Source organism: Mustelus asterias, chromosome 21 (genome assembly GCF_964213995.1).
Source record: "Mustelus asterias chromosome 21, sMusAst1.hap1.1, whole genome shotgun sequence".
NCBI lineage: Eukaryota > Metazoa > Chordata > Chondrichthyes > Carcharhiniformes > Triakidae > Mustelus > Mustelus asterias.
Window position 1 is genome coordinate 66,472,765 of NC_135821.1, and position 17,515 is coordinate 66,490,279.

The window sequence follows — 17,515 nt, forward strand, 5'->3', positions numbered from 1 at the left end:
AGAGTACGTATAGTGGGGAATTCTGTGTAATGCCGGCAAATGGGGAGCCATCTGGTGGTAAGAGATCTTTACAGATGGATTTCAGTCAAGAGAATTGGTCGTTTGACAGCTATTAAATTACCAGTGAAATGTTTAAGTGGTGAGTTCCTATTTTTTCCTGAAATAAATCAGCTAGTACTAAAATAAGTTATGCAAGATGTTTAGGACTGGACATTTAAGGCAAAAATAGATTTTAAAAACACCATTTGCTCCAGCTTTCATTAATACTGTTTAGTTCCAGAAATGTTTAATTGCGCATCAAAAACAAATGAGAAAAATTGCATGAATCTAAAGGTCATAAAATACTATGAAACATTACCAGTGGTTATGGGCTCATTATAAATTGTCAAGGACTAGTTCAAATCAAACTAGGAATGACCAAAAGAGTGAACGCTGGAAAATCTTAGCAGGTCTGGCAGCATCTAAGGAGAGAAAAGAGCTGACGTTTCGAGTCCAGATGACCCTTTGTCAAAGCTGCTTTTCTCCTTACAGATGCTGCCGGACCTGCTGAGATTTTCCAGCATTTTCTCTTTTTGGTTTCAGATTCCAGCATCCGCAGTAATTTCCTTTTATATAGGAATGATGACCATGTGTATTTGCCGATTGCTTTGTGGAAGGACGAGATTGAAATGATTTCCCCTTCCCCATGGAGAAGTTTACTATCTGTCCTTGACCACCAAATAAAGAACAAACTACTTTCAAATATCTTATCAATAGAGAATTTCCTGAAATTTGGCAAAAATGAAAACTTTCTACTGAATATTGACCAAGGAATGTGGTTTTTAATTGTAGCCAGGGAGATAATGTTTATGGGGAGACAACTTTGTATAGTAATCCTCAAATGTTGGAAATGGGAAGCCACTTCATTTGGTGTAGAATATGTAGTAAAATTGTTGTTTGGAAAATATCTTGCATAACCTAACTTTATTGTTACCCTCACTAACGGTGATGCATTGTCCCCTTGTTTTGTCTACCAAGAATCGTTGAACCTTTGGACTAAGAATTTTACCAATTGTTGATTCTTGTATGGACCTGTATTCTGAATAAGTGGTATTTCACCTCTTTTCTCTTTATTCTCAAAGGTTTTAATGTAATTTATTGTCCTGACTTTGAAAGGATCCAGATTGAGGCATAAATGTCAACAGATATTTCAAACTAAACAAAGGCTGTTCAATTTTAAACTGAATTGCTGGAGCCATGGTGTTAGGGAACAAACTAGAATGATTGCATTTTATGGATTGATTTGTAAAAAAAGCTGCAGAATTCCACTCAAGGCTGTTACTAAAGTTTGAAGTGTTAAGAATGAGATGAAATGCCAATATGGATGAGAAATTGAATAGGATTAAAGGGGCTTTTTTTGCCTTTGAGACAATGGACTGTTCTGGATCAGTGTGAATCTCAATTTACATTGAAAATTTACTGTTAATGCAGTACAAACTCAACCATGAGGGACAGTGTGAAAGCATTTCAAGCACTACCAAAGTGGTCCCGAATATCTAATTTGGACAAAGACTAGTAACTGGTGTTGTGAAAGGAAATTTGAAGGTATTTTGGGAGGAGATAGGTTGCCATGAAAATGCTTTCGTAGACTTGAGTGAGAAATAATGAAAATTGGTATAAAGTATGAGATGACCAGAGTGGACTTCGGGTTCTATTTCAAGTAAATTCAATGTGTTCGAGAGTTGAGCAGTAATCAATAAAGTTGCATATTATATAAAATAGTATCAAAACAATGGAGTTTCAAATTCTAGAAGTTGTCTGAGCTATACCCTTGGTCGGAGCATAGCTTGAATGTTCCCTGGTTGCTGAGATGGGAAGGGAAACATTCAAACATAGTTCCCTAGCATCAGGAGATTAAGTGGGGTGGGTGGCACAGTGGTTAGCAGAGCTGCCTTACAGCACCAGTGACCCAGGTTCAGTTCTGGCCTCGGATCACTGTCTGTGGAGTTTGCACATTCTCCCCATGTCTGTGGGTTTCCTCCGGGTGCTCCAGTTTCCTCCCACAGTCCAAAGATGTCGTTTAGGTTGATTGGCCATGCTAATTTGACACTGGTATCGGGATTAGCAGGGTAAGTATGTGGTGTAACCAGAATAGGGCCTGGATGGGATTGTGGTCTCTGCAGACTCGATGGGCTGAATGACCCCTTCTGCACTAGCGATTCAATGGAGGAAGATGAGGAATGTGGACAATTTCAATTTTGATGGTGAACTTTTAAAGGTATATCTCCTTTGGACCAAACCATTATAGTACTAGAATTGTAGAAGTTTACACCATGGTGTTCAGCCCATTCTGTCCAAATCAGTTAACCACTAGCCATTCTAAGCTTTTCAGTTTGTAGGCTACAGCACTTGCAGTACAGAAAGTACTAAATGAATGTTTTTGCCTCTTATCCATCCAATGTTCTAAATCCCCTTCACACAAAGGATTTCCCCTTTCATCTGTTCTAAATCACTTGCCCTAAATCTATGCCCCATGGCTATGGACCTCTCAACCAAGAGGGCCATAGCTTTCCTATCCACTGTATTAGACCCTTCATCATGGGTATCAAAGCTCTCTCAGATTGATCAAATAGAATGGATTTTTGGGTACAATATTGTAAGTAACAAGAGATGTCATGATATAACTAGGTTATGATCGGAGGAGATTGTTAACATTTTAAAGTGATTTAAAGGGAGATCTCAAGTTTGAAGACTTTTACTGGGGGTGGCACGGTAGCACAGTGGTTAGCACTGCTGCTTCACAGCTCCAGGGTCCCGGGTTCGATTCCCGGCTCGGGTCACTGTCTGTGTGGAGTTTGCACATTCTCCTCGTGTCTGCGTGGGTTTCCTCCGGGTGCTCCGGTTTCCTCCCACAGTCCAAAGATGTGCGGGTTAGGTTGATTGGCCAGGTTAAAAATTGTCCCCGAGATGTGTAGTTAGAGATTAGTGGGTAAATATGTGGGGGTAGGGCCTGGGTGGGATTGTGGTCGGTGCAGACTCGATGGGCCGAATGGCCTCCTTCTGCACTGTAGGGTTTCTATCCTACTGTAACAAGCTAATTAATATTGCATACCAAGTGATCTTTATTCAACTAATACTGAACTAAACAGATATTCCTTATTTGTTAACATGACTAACAATCCAATGCCACATTAATGAATTATGCTGTCATCTTAGCAATATGGCCTTATTTTTAAAGTCCTGACTCACCCCTGGCATTTTGCCAGGCTCTCCTCCCTGTTACAATGAGGCAAGTATTCCAAAGTCCTTTTAAAAATTCCTTCATGTAATTCTCCTGACTGTACTCGCATGGACTTCAGGCAGAAAGCCACCACTTCATGACTTAGTCTTTAAATCTCTATGGTAAATTTTCAAGTGTGGAATCTATTCTCATCAATGTCATGCTTTCATGCAATCACTTCCCTGCATCTTCTCACTCACTCTCCCTCTGTCTTCATGGTCTCTGAGCCTGACTAATAGGTCTTTTATAAGAGACCGTCTAAAACAACCATTTTATAAAACCTTGCATAACAGGAAAGAGTCCAATGGTCTTGTCTGTTTACCTTTGATTCAATAAGGAGGATTGGAAATGGCTTTGTGTATTTTGACTTCTGCCCTGGGGTGTTTCTTTGTATAACAAATTGACATTCTATGATTTGGAATTGAGGACTTAAGAACTCTCTCTGTATAGTTTTATAAAATATCCTCATTGTTAGATTTTGAAACTGAAGATTCTTAAAATGGCAGAACATATGTCTGTTTATGACCCCTGAACAAAAGTTTGTGTCACAAATGGGCTTGCATTAACGCTGCAATGAAGTTCCTGTGAAAATCCCAAGGAACCATTCTGCAGTTTCAGGGAAACTCAAATCTTGAGGAGCCACTAATGAACACTTGTGAAATGCAAGGTGCAGCTACAAAGGCCATCTGCATTTAATAACCCAGCTTGGCCAGAGGGAGACTAGTCTAAGACAAAAGGCTCCACAACCTTTCAATTTGTAATAGCTGAGATATTTAGCAATCTTCCAAACAATGGATACACATCCTTTGGTGGAGAATCATATGAACTAGACCTCTGGCTTGTTGAACATGTTTAACATTGCCTTGCTGAGTTGAATAGTTCAGTCTGCTCTTTACCATTTGACTTGCAGCTTCTCTGACAAGGAGCCCTGTCCAGGTGGAACACCTGGCCCTACCTACACTGCTTCTGCTGGAAATTCTATATCGCCTACAAGACTGATTCATCTTTATCCAGCTCCTCTTGTGAAGTCAGTACCACTGGAAAAGTGAATTATACAGCATTGGTTTTTAAGCTTGCCGACTTCCATGAAGGAAAACCCCATTGGACTTTGATTCTGGACTGTAGAACACATCTGAAACAATGTTTATCTGTGAAACTTCTCTCTAACCCTTTACTGTATGAATGTGAGGGGGTGACATTGTGACAGCCCTTTCCACTTTGTGCAACTAAATTAACCCAATGAGTTTATCTAAACTTGTGTGCTGTGGGTTTATTAATAGAAAATCGGTTCACACCAAAACTAAGGGGTAGGAAAATATGCCACCATGTGAGAAGACAGAAACAAATCAGAACACTTTTTTATAGAAGGGTGGTATTAAGACCCGTTCCAAAGTGTTTTGTGAAGTTAGTTTAGACCTTAAATTTTACACTTGATTTTGGCATTGGTGTGTATAAGCTGTCTCACTCCAGGTATGATTCAAGTGACCCACTAGAAAGCTTTTATCAAAGTTTATTTAAGTTGGAATATAACACACACATTAGCATAACTTTTACCAATTGCAAGACTTAAGTACCAATATGACTCCTAATAGCTAGTTATCATTGTTGTTCCAAGGTAAAGCAATATCCCCCAGCCATACACCCTTCTCAGCATTAGTTAGCACAAAACTGAGTATTCTCACATGATGCCAGATTTCCAGCTTTTTTAACACTTCTGGACGACAAAACTGAGCAGTTTTCAGGGAAGGATATATCCTCCAAACAGCACCACCTGAGGTAAACCCAGTCTCTGGCAGCATCAAACAAAGCAACAGTAAAAACCCCAAAGAGGGGGGACTGCTGTTTCTCTTCAAGCTACTTCTGAAAGCAAACCTGAAGCCAGAATACTCTGAAAAATAACTGTCCTCAGTCACATGACAACCTGTCAATCACCCCCAATCAAGCTCCCCTCAGCAATCCCAGGGGAACATTAAAACCACAGAACACTGCATTCAAATCAAATCGGTTCAGATTAAAATCAACATGATATCAATTATACTGCTTCAGTAACAATAAAGGACACCAGCTACTGACAGCATGGTGTTGACAAAACATCCTGCAGAGAAACATGATTTAAATACATTTCCTAAAGGCACAATACTGCCACAGTAGGGAGAGGAGAAATTAGTGCTGTTAACGTGAACCCCTGTCCTGTATTTAAAGGGGTGCCTGTTTGGCCCATCATGCCTGAAAAAACTATCCAAGTTCCATTTCCCTGCCCCTTCTCATACTTTCAAATATTTTCCAATTTCTCTTAAAGTTACTTATAAGTATTCCACATGCTAACAACAGTGTATATTGAAAATAATAAATCTCCTAACCACCTTTTTTTGGTGATCATTTTGTACACATACTACATCTAGTTACTGAATCACTGAGCAGTAGAATTATTTTTCCTCTGATTTAACCTTATTAAAGCTTTTTAGTTTGAGAATCTATCACACCCCCTCCCCCCCGGATCTTCCTTGCCCTAATGAAAAATATTGGAGTTTCCATCATGTTTCCTCATTATAAAAGCCTCATCTCTGGTATTGACTCTGAATCCCTTTTTTAAAAAAGAACCCTCTTTAAGCCCTTGCCATATTTTTAAAGGCACCCAAAACTGGACAAACGGTGGGATTTTACAGCTGTGCTTATCCCAAAACCGTAAAATCCCATCCCAGGTCAACAGACCTTTCCATGGTCATTCCCTCACCTGCTCCGATTCCCGTGGCAGGCGGAACAGTAAAATTCACCCCAAGATCTTAACTAATGATTTGAATTCTGTTAACATTAATCTACCCATGTTTATTTACTGTGTTCTGTGCCCCTACTTATCAATGTACCTGGAAGAGCTCTTTAATGGCTTAACAACATGTCCTTCCACTTGTATCGACTTACATGTCTGAACCATCAAATTTATTCTTTTACAGTCTATCACATAGCACAAGATTTCTCCTTGTCCATTACAACACTGCTCCCAAATTTACCAACTGGCATTTATCCATTAAGTTTCCCCTGATATCTATCCAGCTAAACCGTCTGCTTAAGCTTACTTACAATCCTCAGTTAACCATATTTACCAAGTTTTGTGTTGTGCTACCTTAATTTTGAACACTGATCCGTTGTATCAAACACCCTCTACACAAAAGAACTGCAGCATCTACAGTACACCACCACATGGACTGCAAATGGTTCAAGAAAGTGACGGCAACGACAAGAACAATCGGATTCGGGGGGCAAAACCATGGTCAAAAGCTTGCAAAAGTTTACTCCCAAAAGAAAAATGATTTGATTTATTATTGTCACATGTATTGGGATACAGTGAAAAGCATTGTTTCTTGTGTGCTATACAGACAATATTAAACAACCACAAGGTGCCTCACAAGGCTGTCTTCTCAGCCCCCTTCTATACTCCTATGCCTATGACTGTGTGGCCAAATTCCCCTCCAATTTGATTTTCAAGTTTGCTGACGACACCACTGTAGTGGATCGGATCTCAAACAATGACGAGACAAGAGTACAGGAATGAGATAGAGAATCTGGTGAACTGGTGCGGCAACAATAATCTCTTCCTCAATGTCAACAAAATGAAGGAGATTGTCATCGACTTCAGGAAGCATGAAGGAGAACATGCCCCTGTCTACATTAACGTGGACGAAGTAGAAAGGGCCAGGAGCTTCAAGTTTTTAGGTGTCCAGATCACCAACAATCTGCCCTGATCCCCTCATGCCGACACTATAGTTAAGAAAGCCCACCAACGCCTCTACTTTCTCAGAAAATGAAGGAAATTTGGCTACGATTCTCACCAACTTTTACAGATGCACCATAGAAAGCGTACTCTCTGGATGTATCACAGCTTGGTATGGCTCCTGCTCTGCCCAAGACCGCAAGGAACTACAAAAGGTTGTGAATGCAGCCCAATCCATCATGCAAACTAGCCTCCCATCCATTGACTGTCTACACTTCCCACTGCCTCGGCAAAGCAGCCAGCATAATTAAGGACCCCACGCACCTTGGACATTCTCTCTTCCACCTTCTTCCTTTGGGAAAAAGATACAAAAGTCTGAGGTCGCGTACCAACCGACTCAAGAACAGCTTCTTCTCTGCTGCTGTCAGACTTTTGAATGGACTTACCTTGCATTAAGTTGACCTTTCTCTACACCCGAGCTATGACTGTAACACTACATTCTGCACTCTCTCGTTTCCTTCTCTATGAATGGTATGCTTTGATTGTAAAGCGCACAAGAAATAATACTTTTCATTGTATGTTAATACATGTGACAAATTAAATCAAAAAAAGAAAAACAATAAATGTCCAAATCTCAAAATAACTAACCACAAACAAAAAATAAAATGTCCAAAACTCTATAATAACCATTTGATCTTTCTCTACATCCTAACAATGGCTGTACGACTATATTCTGCACCCTCTCCTTTCCTTCTCTCCTATGTACTCTATGCATGGTATGCTTTGTCTGTATAGCACACAAGAAACAATACTTACCCCAATACATGTGACAATAAATCAAATCAAATATTAAGCGAATCTTTTTCTTCACCCTATCACTAACTGCAACACTATATTCTGTGTCCTATCCTTTCCTTCTCCCCTATGTACTATATGAACGGTATGTTTTGTTTGTATAACGTGCAAGAAACAATACTTTTCACTGTATCCCAATATATTTGACAAATCAAATCCTTTTCCCCTATGTACTTTATGAATGGTATGTTTTGTCTGTATAGTGTGCAAGAAACATTACTTTTCCCTGTATCCCAATACATGTGACAATATCAAATCAAATCCTTTTCCGCTATATACCTTATGAACAGTACATTTTGTCTGTATAGTGTGCAAGAAACAATACTTTTCACTGAATCCCAATACATGTGACAGTCATAAATCAAATCAATTCCTTTTCCCCTATGGTACTTTATGAACTCTATGGATTGTCTGTATGGCATGCAAGAAACAATACTTTACAATAATATGGGTGGCACGGTGGCACAGTGGTTAGCACTGCTGCTGCACCACGCCAGGGACCTGGGTTTGATTCCCAGCTTGGGTCTCTGTTTGTGTGGAGTTTGCATGTTCTTCTCGTGTGTGTGTCTGGGTTTTCTCCGGGTGCTCCGGTTTCCTTCCACATTCTGAAAGATGTGCTGGTTAGGTGCATTGACCTGAACAGGCGTCGGACTGTGACGACTAGGGGAATTTCACAGCAACTTCATTGCAGTGTTAATGTAAGCCTTACTTGTGACTAATAATAAATAAACTTTAAGTTGTACTTTATGAACGGTATGGGTTGTCTGTATAGCACGCAAGAAACAATACTTTTCACTGTATCCCAATATATGCGACAACAATGAATCAAATTGTTTTCCCCTATGTACTTTATGAATGGTATGTTTTGTCTGTATAGTGCGCAAGCAACAATACTTTTCACTATCCCAATACATGTGACAACAATAAATCAAATCCTTTTCCCCTATGTATTTTATGAATGGTATGTTTTGTCTGTATATTGGGGGAGAGGTAATTATGATGCGATTAGGCAAGAATTAGGGGGCATAAGTTGGGAACAGAAACTGTCAGGGAAAGGCAGCAATGAAACATCAAGCATCAAGGAACAAATACTGCGTGTCCTTGATAGGTATGTCCCTGTCAGGCAGGGAGTAAATGGCCAAGTGAGGGAACCATGGTTCACGAAAGAGGTGGAATGTCTTGTGAAAAGGAAGAGGGAAGCTTATGTAGGGATGAGGAAACAAGGTTCAGATGGCTCGATTGAGGGTTACAAGTTAGCAAGGAACGAGCTGAAAAAGGGGCTTAGGAGAGCTAGGAGGGGACATGAGAAGTCCTTGGCGGGTCGGATCAAGGAAAACCCCAAGGCTTTTTACGCTTATGTGAGGAATAAAAGAATGACCAGGGTGAGGTTAGGGCCGGTCAAGGACAGTAGTGGGAACTTGTGTATGGAGTCAGTAGAGATAGGCGAGGTGATGAATGAATACTTTTCTTCAGTGTTCACCAAGGAGAGGGGCCATGTTTTTGAGGAAGAGAAGGTGTTACAGGCTAATAGGCTGGAGGAAATAGATGTTCGGAGGGAGGATGTACTGGCGGTTTTGAATAAACTGAAGGTCGATAAGTCCCCTGGGCCTGATGAAATATATCCTAGGATTCTTTGGGAGGCAAGGGATGAGATTGTAGAGCCTTTGGCTTTGATCTTTGGGTCCTCACTGTCTACGGGGATGGTGCCAGAGGACTGGAGACTGGTGAATGTTGTTCCTCTGTTTAAGAAAGGGAATAGAAATGACCCTGGTAATTATAGACCGGTTAGTCTTACTTCGGTGGTTGGTAAATTGATGGAAAAGGTCCTTAGGGATGGGATTTACGACCATTTAGAAAGATGCGGATTAATCCGGGACAGTCAGCACGGATTCGTGAAGGGCAAGTCGTGCCTCACAAATTTGATTGAATTTTTTGAGGAGGTAACTAAGAGTGTTGATGAAGGTGTTGATGTCTTATACATGGATTTTAGTAAGGCGTTTGATAAGGTTCCCCATGGTCGGCTTATGATAAAAGTGAGGAGGCGTGGGATAGAGGGAAAGTTGGCCGATTGGATAGGTAACTGGCTATCTGATCGAACCATTCCAACCATTATTCATGTAAATTGAGTCTGTGTCTTTATAAGCTCTGTTTGTGAACAGAATTCCCACTCACCTGAAGAAGGGGCTAAGAGCTCCGAAAGCTTGTGTGGCTTTTGCCTGTTGGACTTTAACCTGGTGTTGTTAAACTTCTTACTGTATCTGATCGAAGACAGAGGGTGGTGGTGGATGGAAAATTTTCAGACTGGAGGTTGGTTGCTAGCGGAGTGCCACAGGGATCAGTGCTTGGTCCTCTGCTCTTTGTGATTTTTATTAATGACTTAGAGGAGGGGGCTGAAGGGTGGATCAGTAAATTTGCTGATGACACCAAGATTGGTGGAGTAGTGGATGAGGTGGAGGGCTGTTGTAGGCTGCAAAGAGACATAGATAGGATGCAAAGCTGGGCTGAAAAATGGCAAATGGAGTTTAACCCTGATAAATGAGAGGTGATTCATTTTGGTAGGACTAATTTAAATGTGGGTTACAGGGTCAAAGGTAGGGTTCTGAAGACTGTGGAGGAACAGAGAGATCTTGGGGTCCATATCCACACATCTCTAAAGGTTGCCACTCAAGTGGATAGAGCTGTGAAGAAGGCCTATAGTGTGTTAGCTTTTATTAACAGGGGGTTGGAGTTTAAGAGCCGTGGGGTTATGCTGCAACTGTACAGGACCTTGGTGAGACCACATTTGGAATATTGTGTGCAGTTCTGGTCACCTCACTATAAGAAGGATGTGGAAGCGCTGGAAAGAGTGCAGAGGAGATTTACCAGGATGCTGCCTGGTTTGGAGGGTAGGTCTTATGAGGAAAGGTTGAGGGAGCTAGGGCTGTTCTCTCTGGAGCGGAGGAGGCTGAGGGGAGACTTAATAGAGGTTTATAAAATGATGAAGGGGATAGATAGAGTGAACGTTCAAAGACTATTTCCTCGGGTGGATGGAGCTATTACAAGGGGGCATAACTATAGGGTTCGTGGTGGGAGATATAGGAAGGATATCAGAGGTAGGTTCTTTATGCAGAGAGTGGTTGGGGTGTGGAATGGACTGCCTGCAGTGATAGTGGAGTCAGACACTTTAGGAACATTTAAGCGGTTATTGGATAGGCACATGGAGCACACCAGGATGATAGGGAGTGGGATAGCTTGATCTTGGTTTCAGATAAAGCTCGGCACAACATCGTGGGCCGAAGGGCCTGTTCTGTGCTGTACTGTTCTATGTTCTAGTGCGCAAGCAACATTACTTTTCCCTGTATCCCAATACATGTGACAACAATAAATCAAATCCTTTTCCCTTATGTACTTTATGAATGGTATGTTTTGTCTGTATAGTGCGCAAGCAACATTACTTTTCACTGTATCCCAATACATGTGACAATAATAAATCAAATCACATCCTTCTCCCCTATGTACTTTATGAATGGTATGGATTATCTGTAGCGCAAGAAACAATACTTTTCACTGTATGCCAATATATGCAACAATAAATCAAATCTTTTTCCCCTATGTACTTTATGAATGGTACGTTTTGTCTGTATAGTGCGCAAGCAACATTACTTTTCACTGTATCCCAATACACGTGACAATAATAAATCAATCAAATAATCAGAATTTGGGATGACTCAGATGGGTCAAGTCTTCTGCAGTTTTTTTGGTCTACTCAATGACGTCAGCCCTTGGTAGGGGCAGGGCGCGCGGTGGGGGCGACGCATGCGCAGACACGCTGTCCGGGGGAAGGAGACCTCAACCGCCATTTGGTTTCGAGGAGCCGAGTGAGTGAGAGAGAGGGAGAGAGAGCTCCGGGCTTCAGCAGGCACCGCTCAACCGGGGAGAAAGCATAAGATCCAAACAGTGGGGGGGGCATTTTTAAACATTAAAAAAAAACCCAACAAATTTTTTTTAAAAAAGCAGCAGGTCGGCCATGGATAAGAACGAGCTGGTGCAGAAGGCGAAGCTGTCGGAGCAGGCGGAGCGCTACGAGGACATGGCGGCCGCGATGAAGGCGGTCACCGAGTGGGGCGAGGAGCTGTCAAACGAGGAGCGCAACCTGCTCTCGGTCGCCTACAAGAACGTGGTGGGGGCCCGCCGCTCGGCCTGGAGGGTCATCTCCAGCATCGAGCAGAAGACCGGCGAGGGCGGCGGCAGCGAGAAGAAGCTGCACATGGTGAAGGAGTACCGGGAGAAGGTGGAGGCTGAGCTCCGGGAGATCTGCAATGATGTCCTGGTGAGGAAGGAAGGAGGGGAGGGGGGGTGAATCTATACACTCACATTCAATTCAATCATCGCAAAGGGGTAAAGGAGGGAGAGCCACCCCCTCCCTCCCCTTCACCCTCTGACATGTTGGGGAGCTGGTTAATTAATTAACCAGCCGCTGGCTCCAGAGCCGCTCCTCCACCATTCAGACACACACAGTGTAACCTGTAGAAAATGGAGGAGAGGACAACCTTTCCTCTGCATTGAGCTGCAGTTATCGGGCGGGGTGGGCGGCTGGAAACGCCAACGTACATCCCAGCAAACACGTCGCCCTCGGCATCCTGTGTGCCTCACCCTGCTCTGGCACCCAAAAGAGATAAAATTAAGATTCATCCGGCCAGATTCGCGATTGCCAGGCTGTGGCACATTTCATTCATTTCGAATGAAACGGTGTTTTTTGAAAAGCGAGTGGTCCTTTTTTCTAAATATAAACGGGGCTCCCTTTTTTTCCCTCTCTTCCTCCCCCTTGTATGAAACAATTTTGTCTTTGCATGGATATTTATCCCTTTTATAAATGAGGGAGCGTTGTGGGGACTTGAGATTCAGAGTCGAGAAGGCTGCCATTGTTAAATGGGCAATTTGTCATCCCCATGTGAAAAGAATAACCTCATGCTTTGTTAGCAAGTTGGCGTTAACCATGTTTGATGGTACAGGAATGATGAGCGGGTATGAGAGCACATACCCACCCCCCTGTAACTATCAACTCATGCAGGTGACCTCTTCAGAGGTCATTCATTATAGTTTTGCTTACCACACTGAAATGGGTCAGAGGGTGAATTGCTAATTCATTAAAAATTAATTTTTATGAGGAGATGTATTGTCAGCACTTAAGCACTGCTTAAGGCCTCAGATTCAAAATTCACCAGGTGGAGATTTGTTGTAATTCATCGATGACATTTTATTATATTTAATCGAGGTGGCAATGCACACAAAGCAATTGATTGTACATTGAGTCTCCAACTAAACTGGCATGCATTTTTTGTTCCATTAATGTACTGTTTGAATAGCCAAGCCCAAGACTATTTATGAGAAAATTCCAGCCTTGTGTCAAATTTTTAGTCATTCATGCTTCCAGATTATATAATAAAAAGTTCTCTATTCACAGACTGAAAGCAAATGACTGCCTCATCAATGTACATTTGCATAGGGTTAGACTGGCTCTGTATTAAAGATGCAAAGCTGCTGTTTAGCTATCTGGTCTCAGATTTAAATGCAATGGAGAACTAAAATTCAAATACTAGCATTTCTCATGAATTGTATTTGTATTAAGCAAGACTTTCTGCCCATTTCAATATTTTATAAGATGGATACTCAGATTTGAGAGATAAAATGTTTTAAAAAGAAAATACAATAATTAACACAAACTAATTGTAGCAAGGACAAGCAACTACTTGCGCTGACTTGGTGAAGTTTAACTTTAGATCCAAGTTGGAAGGGAATTTGGCCAAAGATGCTGTGTTTATTTATGGAAGAATTTTGAAGGTATGGAAAGGTGCAGCAAGAGAGGTGATTAGAGGAGAAGTCCCAGAGTTTAAGAATTATATGAGGATAGGCTCTGCCATTGTTGGCAAAGCAGACCGTGTGGGGGAACTATATAGAATGATCTTGGAGTAAGAAAGGATGTCGAACAGAATTGCAGGACTTGAGGATGCTGCAAACATCAGGGAAGGATTGTGGTAGACTTAAGGTGAGATTGACCATGTTGAAGTTGATAAGATGGAGATCCAGTATATTTGATTTTTAGTAGGATTTTGAGTGCTATAGAATACAGTGGGTTGGGGGGGGAAGAGGTGACGGGGGCTTTGGAAAAGTTAATTCTGAAAGTGACAATGACGTGGGAGGGATTTTGAGCACCAGTGGAGTGTGTCGAGGACCGCTGATAAGGACATCTGAAATTCTGCACCAATGAGATGACTGTTATTCCTTCCTATATACAGTAAAATATATACTGTAGAGGTGCACAGAAATGGGTTTATCTGATTAAGGTGGATAATGGGTCACTTTGGGCATCAGATATTTGGTAACCTCTCTTTATAGATGTGTGTCAAATTGTTGATTGCACTTACAACAGAGGTGTTGAATTGGTTTTAAATTAATTACAGTATTTTTAAGCATCGAATATGATGAGCAAGAAGAAATTCCTCCAACTGGAATCTGCCCAAACTGTCTACATTTAGAGACTTAGCAGATTTGAAATTTTCGCTAATCTGTGCGGGTAGTTCATGGATTTGAAACTTCTCATGGTTGGGCTGCAGCGTCATAAATGACTAGTATTTCACTCAAGTGTCCCATGTTCCTATGTGAACCTACTGACAAGTTGCACAATTGTGGAATATTATAGTCATGCCAGATCATAGAAATCATAGAAACCCTACAGTACAGAAAGAGGCCATTCGGCCCATCGAGTCTGCACCGACCACAATCCCACCCAGGCCCTACCCCCATATCCACCCACTAATCCCTCTAACCTACACATCTCAGGACACTAAGGGCAATTTTTAGCATGGCCAATCAACCTAGCCCGCACATCTTTGGACTGTGGGAGGAAACCGGAGCACCCGGAGGAAACCCACGCAGACACGAGGAGAATGTGCAAACTCCACACAGACAGTGACCCAAGCCGGGAAGCGAACCCAGGTCCCTGGAGCTGTGAAGCAGCAGTGCTAACCACTGTGCCACCGTGCCGCAGATCTTCTCACCCATTACATATTGTCTTTGATTTTCCGTGAAGGGATACTGGATAATGATTAGAAGTAAACACTTTGGCTGCCACTCCTTCCCAGCTGAACCATTAAGGCCAATGGTAGCCCTCTGCTGCTGTCCAGACTGAGTTTAGTTGGACATGCATAAATTAGGGACTATATCTGAGTCTTTTTAACCAGTTTTCCAGCAGATAGTAACTTTATTAATTGAACCTAGATATTGATTTGTAGATTTATCGATTGTACTGGGAATATTGATTCCAAGTTTAGACACAATTCCTAAATGAGCTAGGATGTAGCTGGCATCCTTTTATGCATGAATTTAGGATGTATGATCTTTGCAAATGATGTAGACTTCCAAAACATTGTTTCATATCCCCTTTGATATTTTTCGCTGCTTTGTGTTGCTTCAAGTTGTATTTTATTCCTGACCGAGAGGTGGGCAGAAAACCCACTCTGCCGCCTTCGATGCTTCCTTGTTTTCACCAGTAGTCTTCAAGAGAGGCCTAACATCCACTGATTTTAAATTTTATGTAGAAGTGGTTAAATTGAAAGTAACTAACAGTATCCTTGTCCCTACCATAATGTCAGTCAGCAGACTTAAAATGTTTGCCTCTTTCTGGCTTCCAGGAATTATAGATCAGTGTATTATATTGATTAATTCACATAGACCCTGTAATAAGTTCTTCTTTGCGCTGGTACTCCAGTAATGCAGTTTGGAGCATTTAACATATCCAGGCCATAATTGCACTGTTTATTTTGCTCTTTGTTAAAAGAAGCTAGGACACGCATTTTTACTGACTGTTGAGCTGGCAAGCTATGGAACAATGTGCTTGTTGGAGGCCACAATTGGGGGGCACTGTGTTCCGCAGGAAACCTCCAGTAGCACTGCGTTATATAGATCTACATATAAATTAGTGTTGACCTGCAATTTATGGCTAACTGTTTTTAGCTGCTGGAATTCCGATCAGTGACACTACAAATTCAAATTTTATCAAATGTCTTAAATATTCTATGTCAATTTTTGACCAGTTATTACCAGAGCATCGAACTTTCTTCCTGGGAGATGTTTGAAAGCAATCAGTGGTTTGTTTTACAAAAGAAGAAACTTGCAGTGACACACTGCCTTTCACATCCTCAGGCCATCCCAAAATTCATCACAACCATTTAATTGCTTTTTGAAGTGTAGCCACATATGTAGGTAGATGCTACAGCCAGTTTGTGCAAGGCAAGATCCCACAAATGAACAGTTCACCTTTTTTTAATGTTTGAGGATAAATGTTAGGTAGTGCACTGGGAGCTCTGTGCTGCTCGTACTATCATGGGATCTTTTATTTTTCACCTGAGGACAGAGGGGTCTTTCTTTAATACTTTGTCAGAGATGCTATCTTTTGCACAGTGCAGCACTCCCTAAGTAATGCACTGAAGTGTCATTCTAGATAATGTACTCAAATCCCATGAGTGTATTTGACCCTATGACTTCTGATTCTAACAAGAATATTACCACAGAACAGAGATTTCCACTATATTATTGTGTGTGAGATATAATTTTACAATTATATCTTCAGCATCAAAATGCACTTCTAAAAGACACTTGGTTATCCTTGCATTACTTACCAAAAGCCCTCTTCCAGTTTGCATCAAAGATGTAGAAAACAATCATTTGAAATCAGTTGAGTGCAGACAAAGAAAAATGAGATACAGTTTCTGTGTTGTCTGATTCTGCTGTAAAGATAACACCTAGTGATTCTTAAATGTTGGAAAATATCAGTTCTGTTCACAATGACCATGTACAAACTTTCTTTTCCATACCCAACAAAAAAAACAGTCTCAGTCCTCAGTCAGTATGTTAACACTTCCCAGCTGCTTGGCAGTCCCAGATGAAGTAGATAATACCAATTGATTGCAAAGCATTCACATTTACCTGTTGAACCTTTCAATGTTTTATGCTTATTTGTGTTTTTATTCTTTCATGGGATTTGGGCTTCACTGCAAGACCAACATTTGGTGCCCGTTCCTAATTGCCCATGAGAAGGTGATGTTGATCCACTTCTGGAACTGCTGTAGTTCCAGGTCATGTAGGTGCACCCACAGTGCTGTTGGGGAGGGAGTTCCAGGATTTTTATCCAAGGATATTGAAGGAATAGTAATATAGTTCTAAGTCAGGATGGTGTGTGACTAGGAAGATACCTTGCAGGTGGTGGTGTTCCCGAGTATCTACTGCCCTTGTCCTTTTAGGTGGTAGAGGTCACAGGTTTGCAAGCTGCTGTCAAAGGAGCCTTGTGCATCTTGTATATGTTACATACTGCTGCTGCTGTGTTGTTGTTGGTGGAGAGAGTGAATATTTAGTTTGGAGGATCAGATGCTGATCAAGTAGGCTGCTTTGTTCTGGATGGTGTTGAGCTTCCTGACAGTGGAGCTGCACTCATCCAGACAAATGGAGTGTATTCCGTTATACACCTGACTTGTGTCCTGTAGATGGTTGACAGGCTTTGGAAAGTCAGTAGAAATGTTACTTGTTTTGGAATTCTCAGCCTCTGATCTGTCCTTGTCGCCTTTGTATTTATATGGCTGCTTTAGTTCAGTCTTTGGTTAATGGTAAGAATGGAAGGGGAGATAGTTAGATTCTCTCTTATTAAAGATGGCCATTAC

General features: G+C 41.5%; 1 protein-coding gene across 1 annotated transcript in view; it reads left to right on the forward strand.

Moving 5' to 3' along the window:
- The first annotated feature begins 11,622 nt into the window (after positions 1 to 11,622).
- The window catches only part of LOC144509368 (14-3-3 protein beta/alpha-1-like), a 34,526-nt gene continuing 28,633 nt past the window's right edge, over positions 11,623 to 17,515 (forward strand). Inside the window, exon 1 of the mRNA XM_078238101.1 lies at positions 11,623 to 12,132. Coding sequence (XP_078094227.1) covers positions 11,830 to 12,132 — 303 coding nt within the window. The 5' untranslated portion in view covers positions 11,623 to 11,829. The remainder of the gene's footprint in view (positions 12,133 to 17,515) is intronic.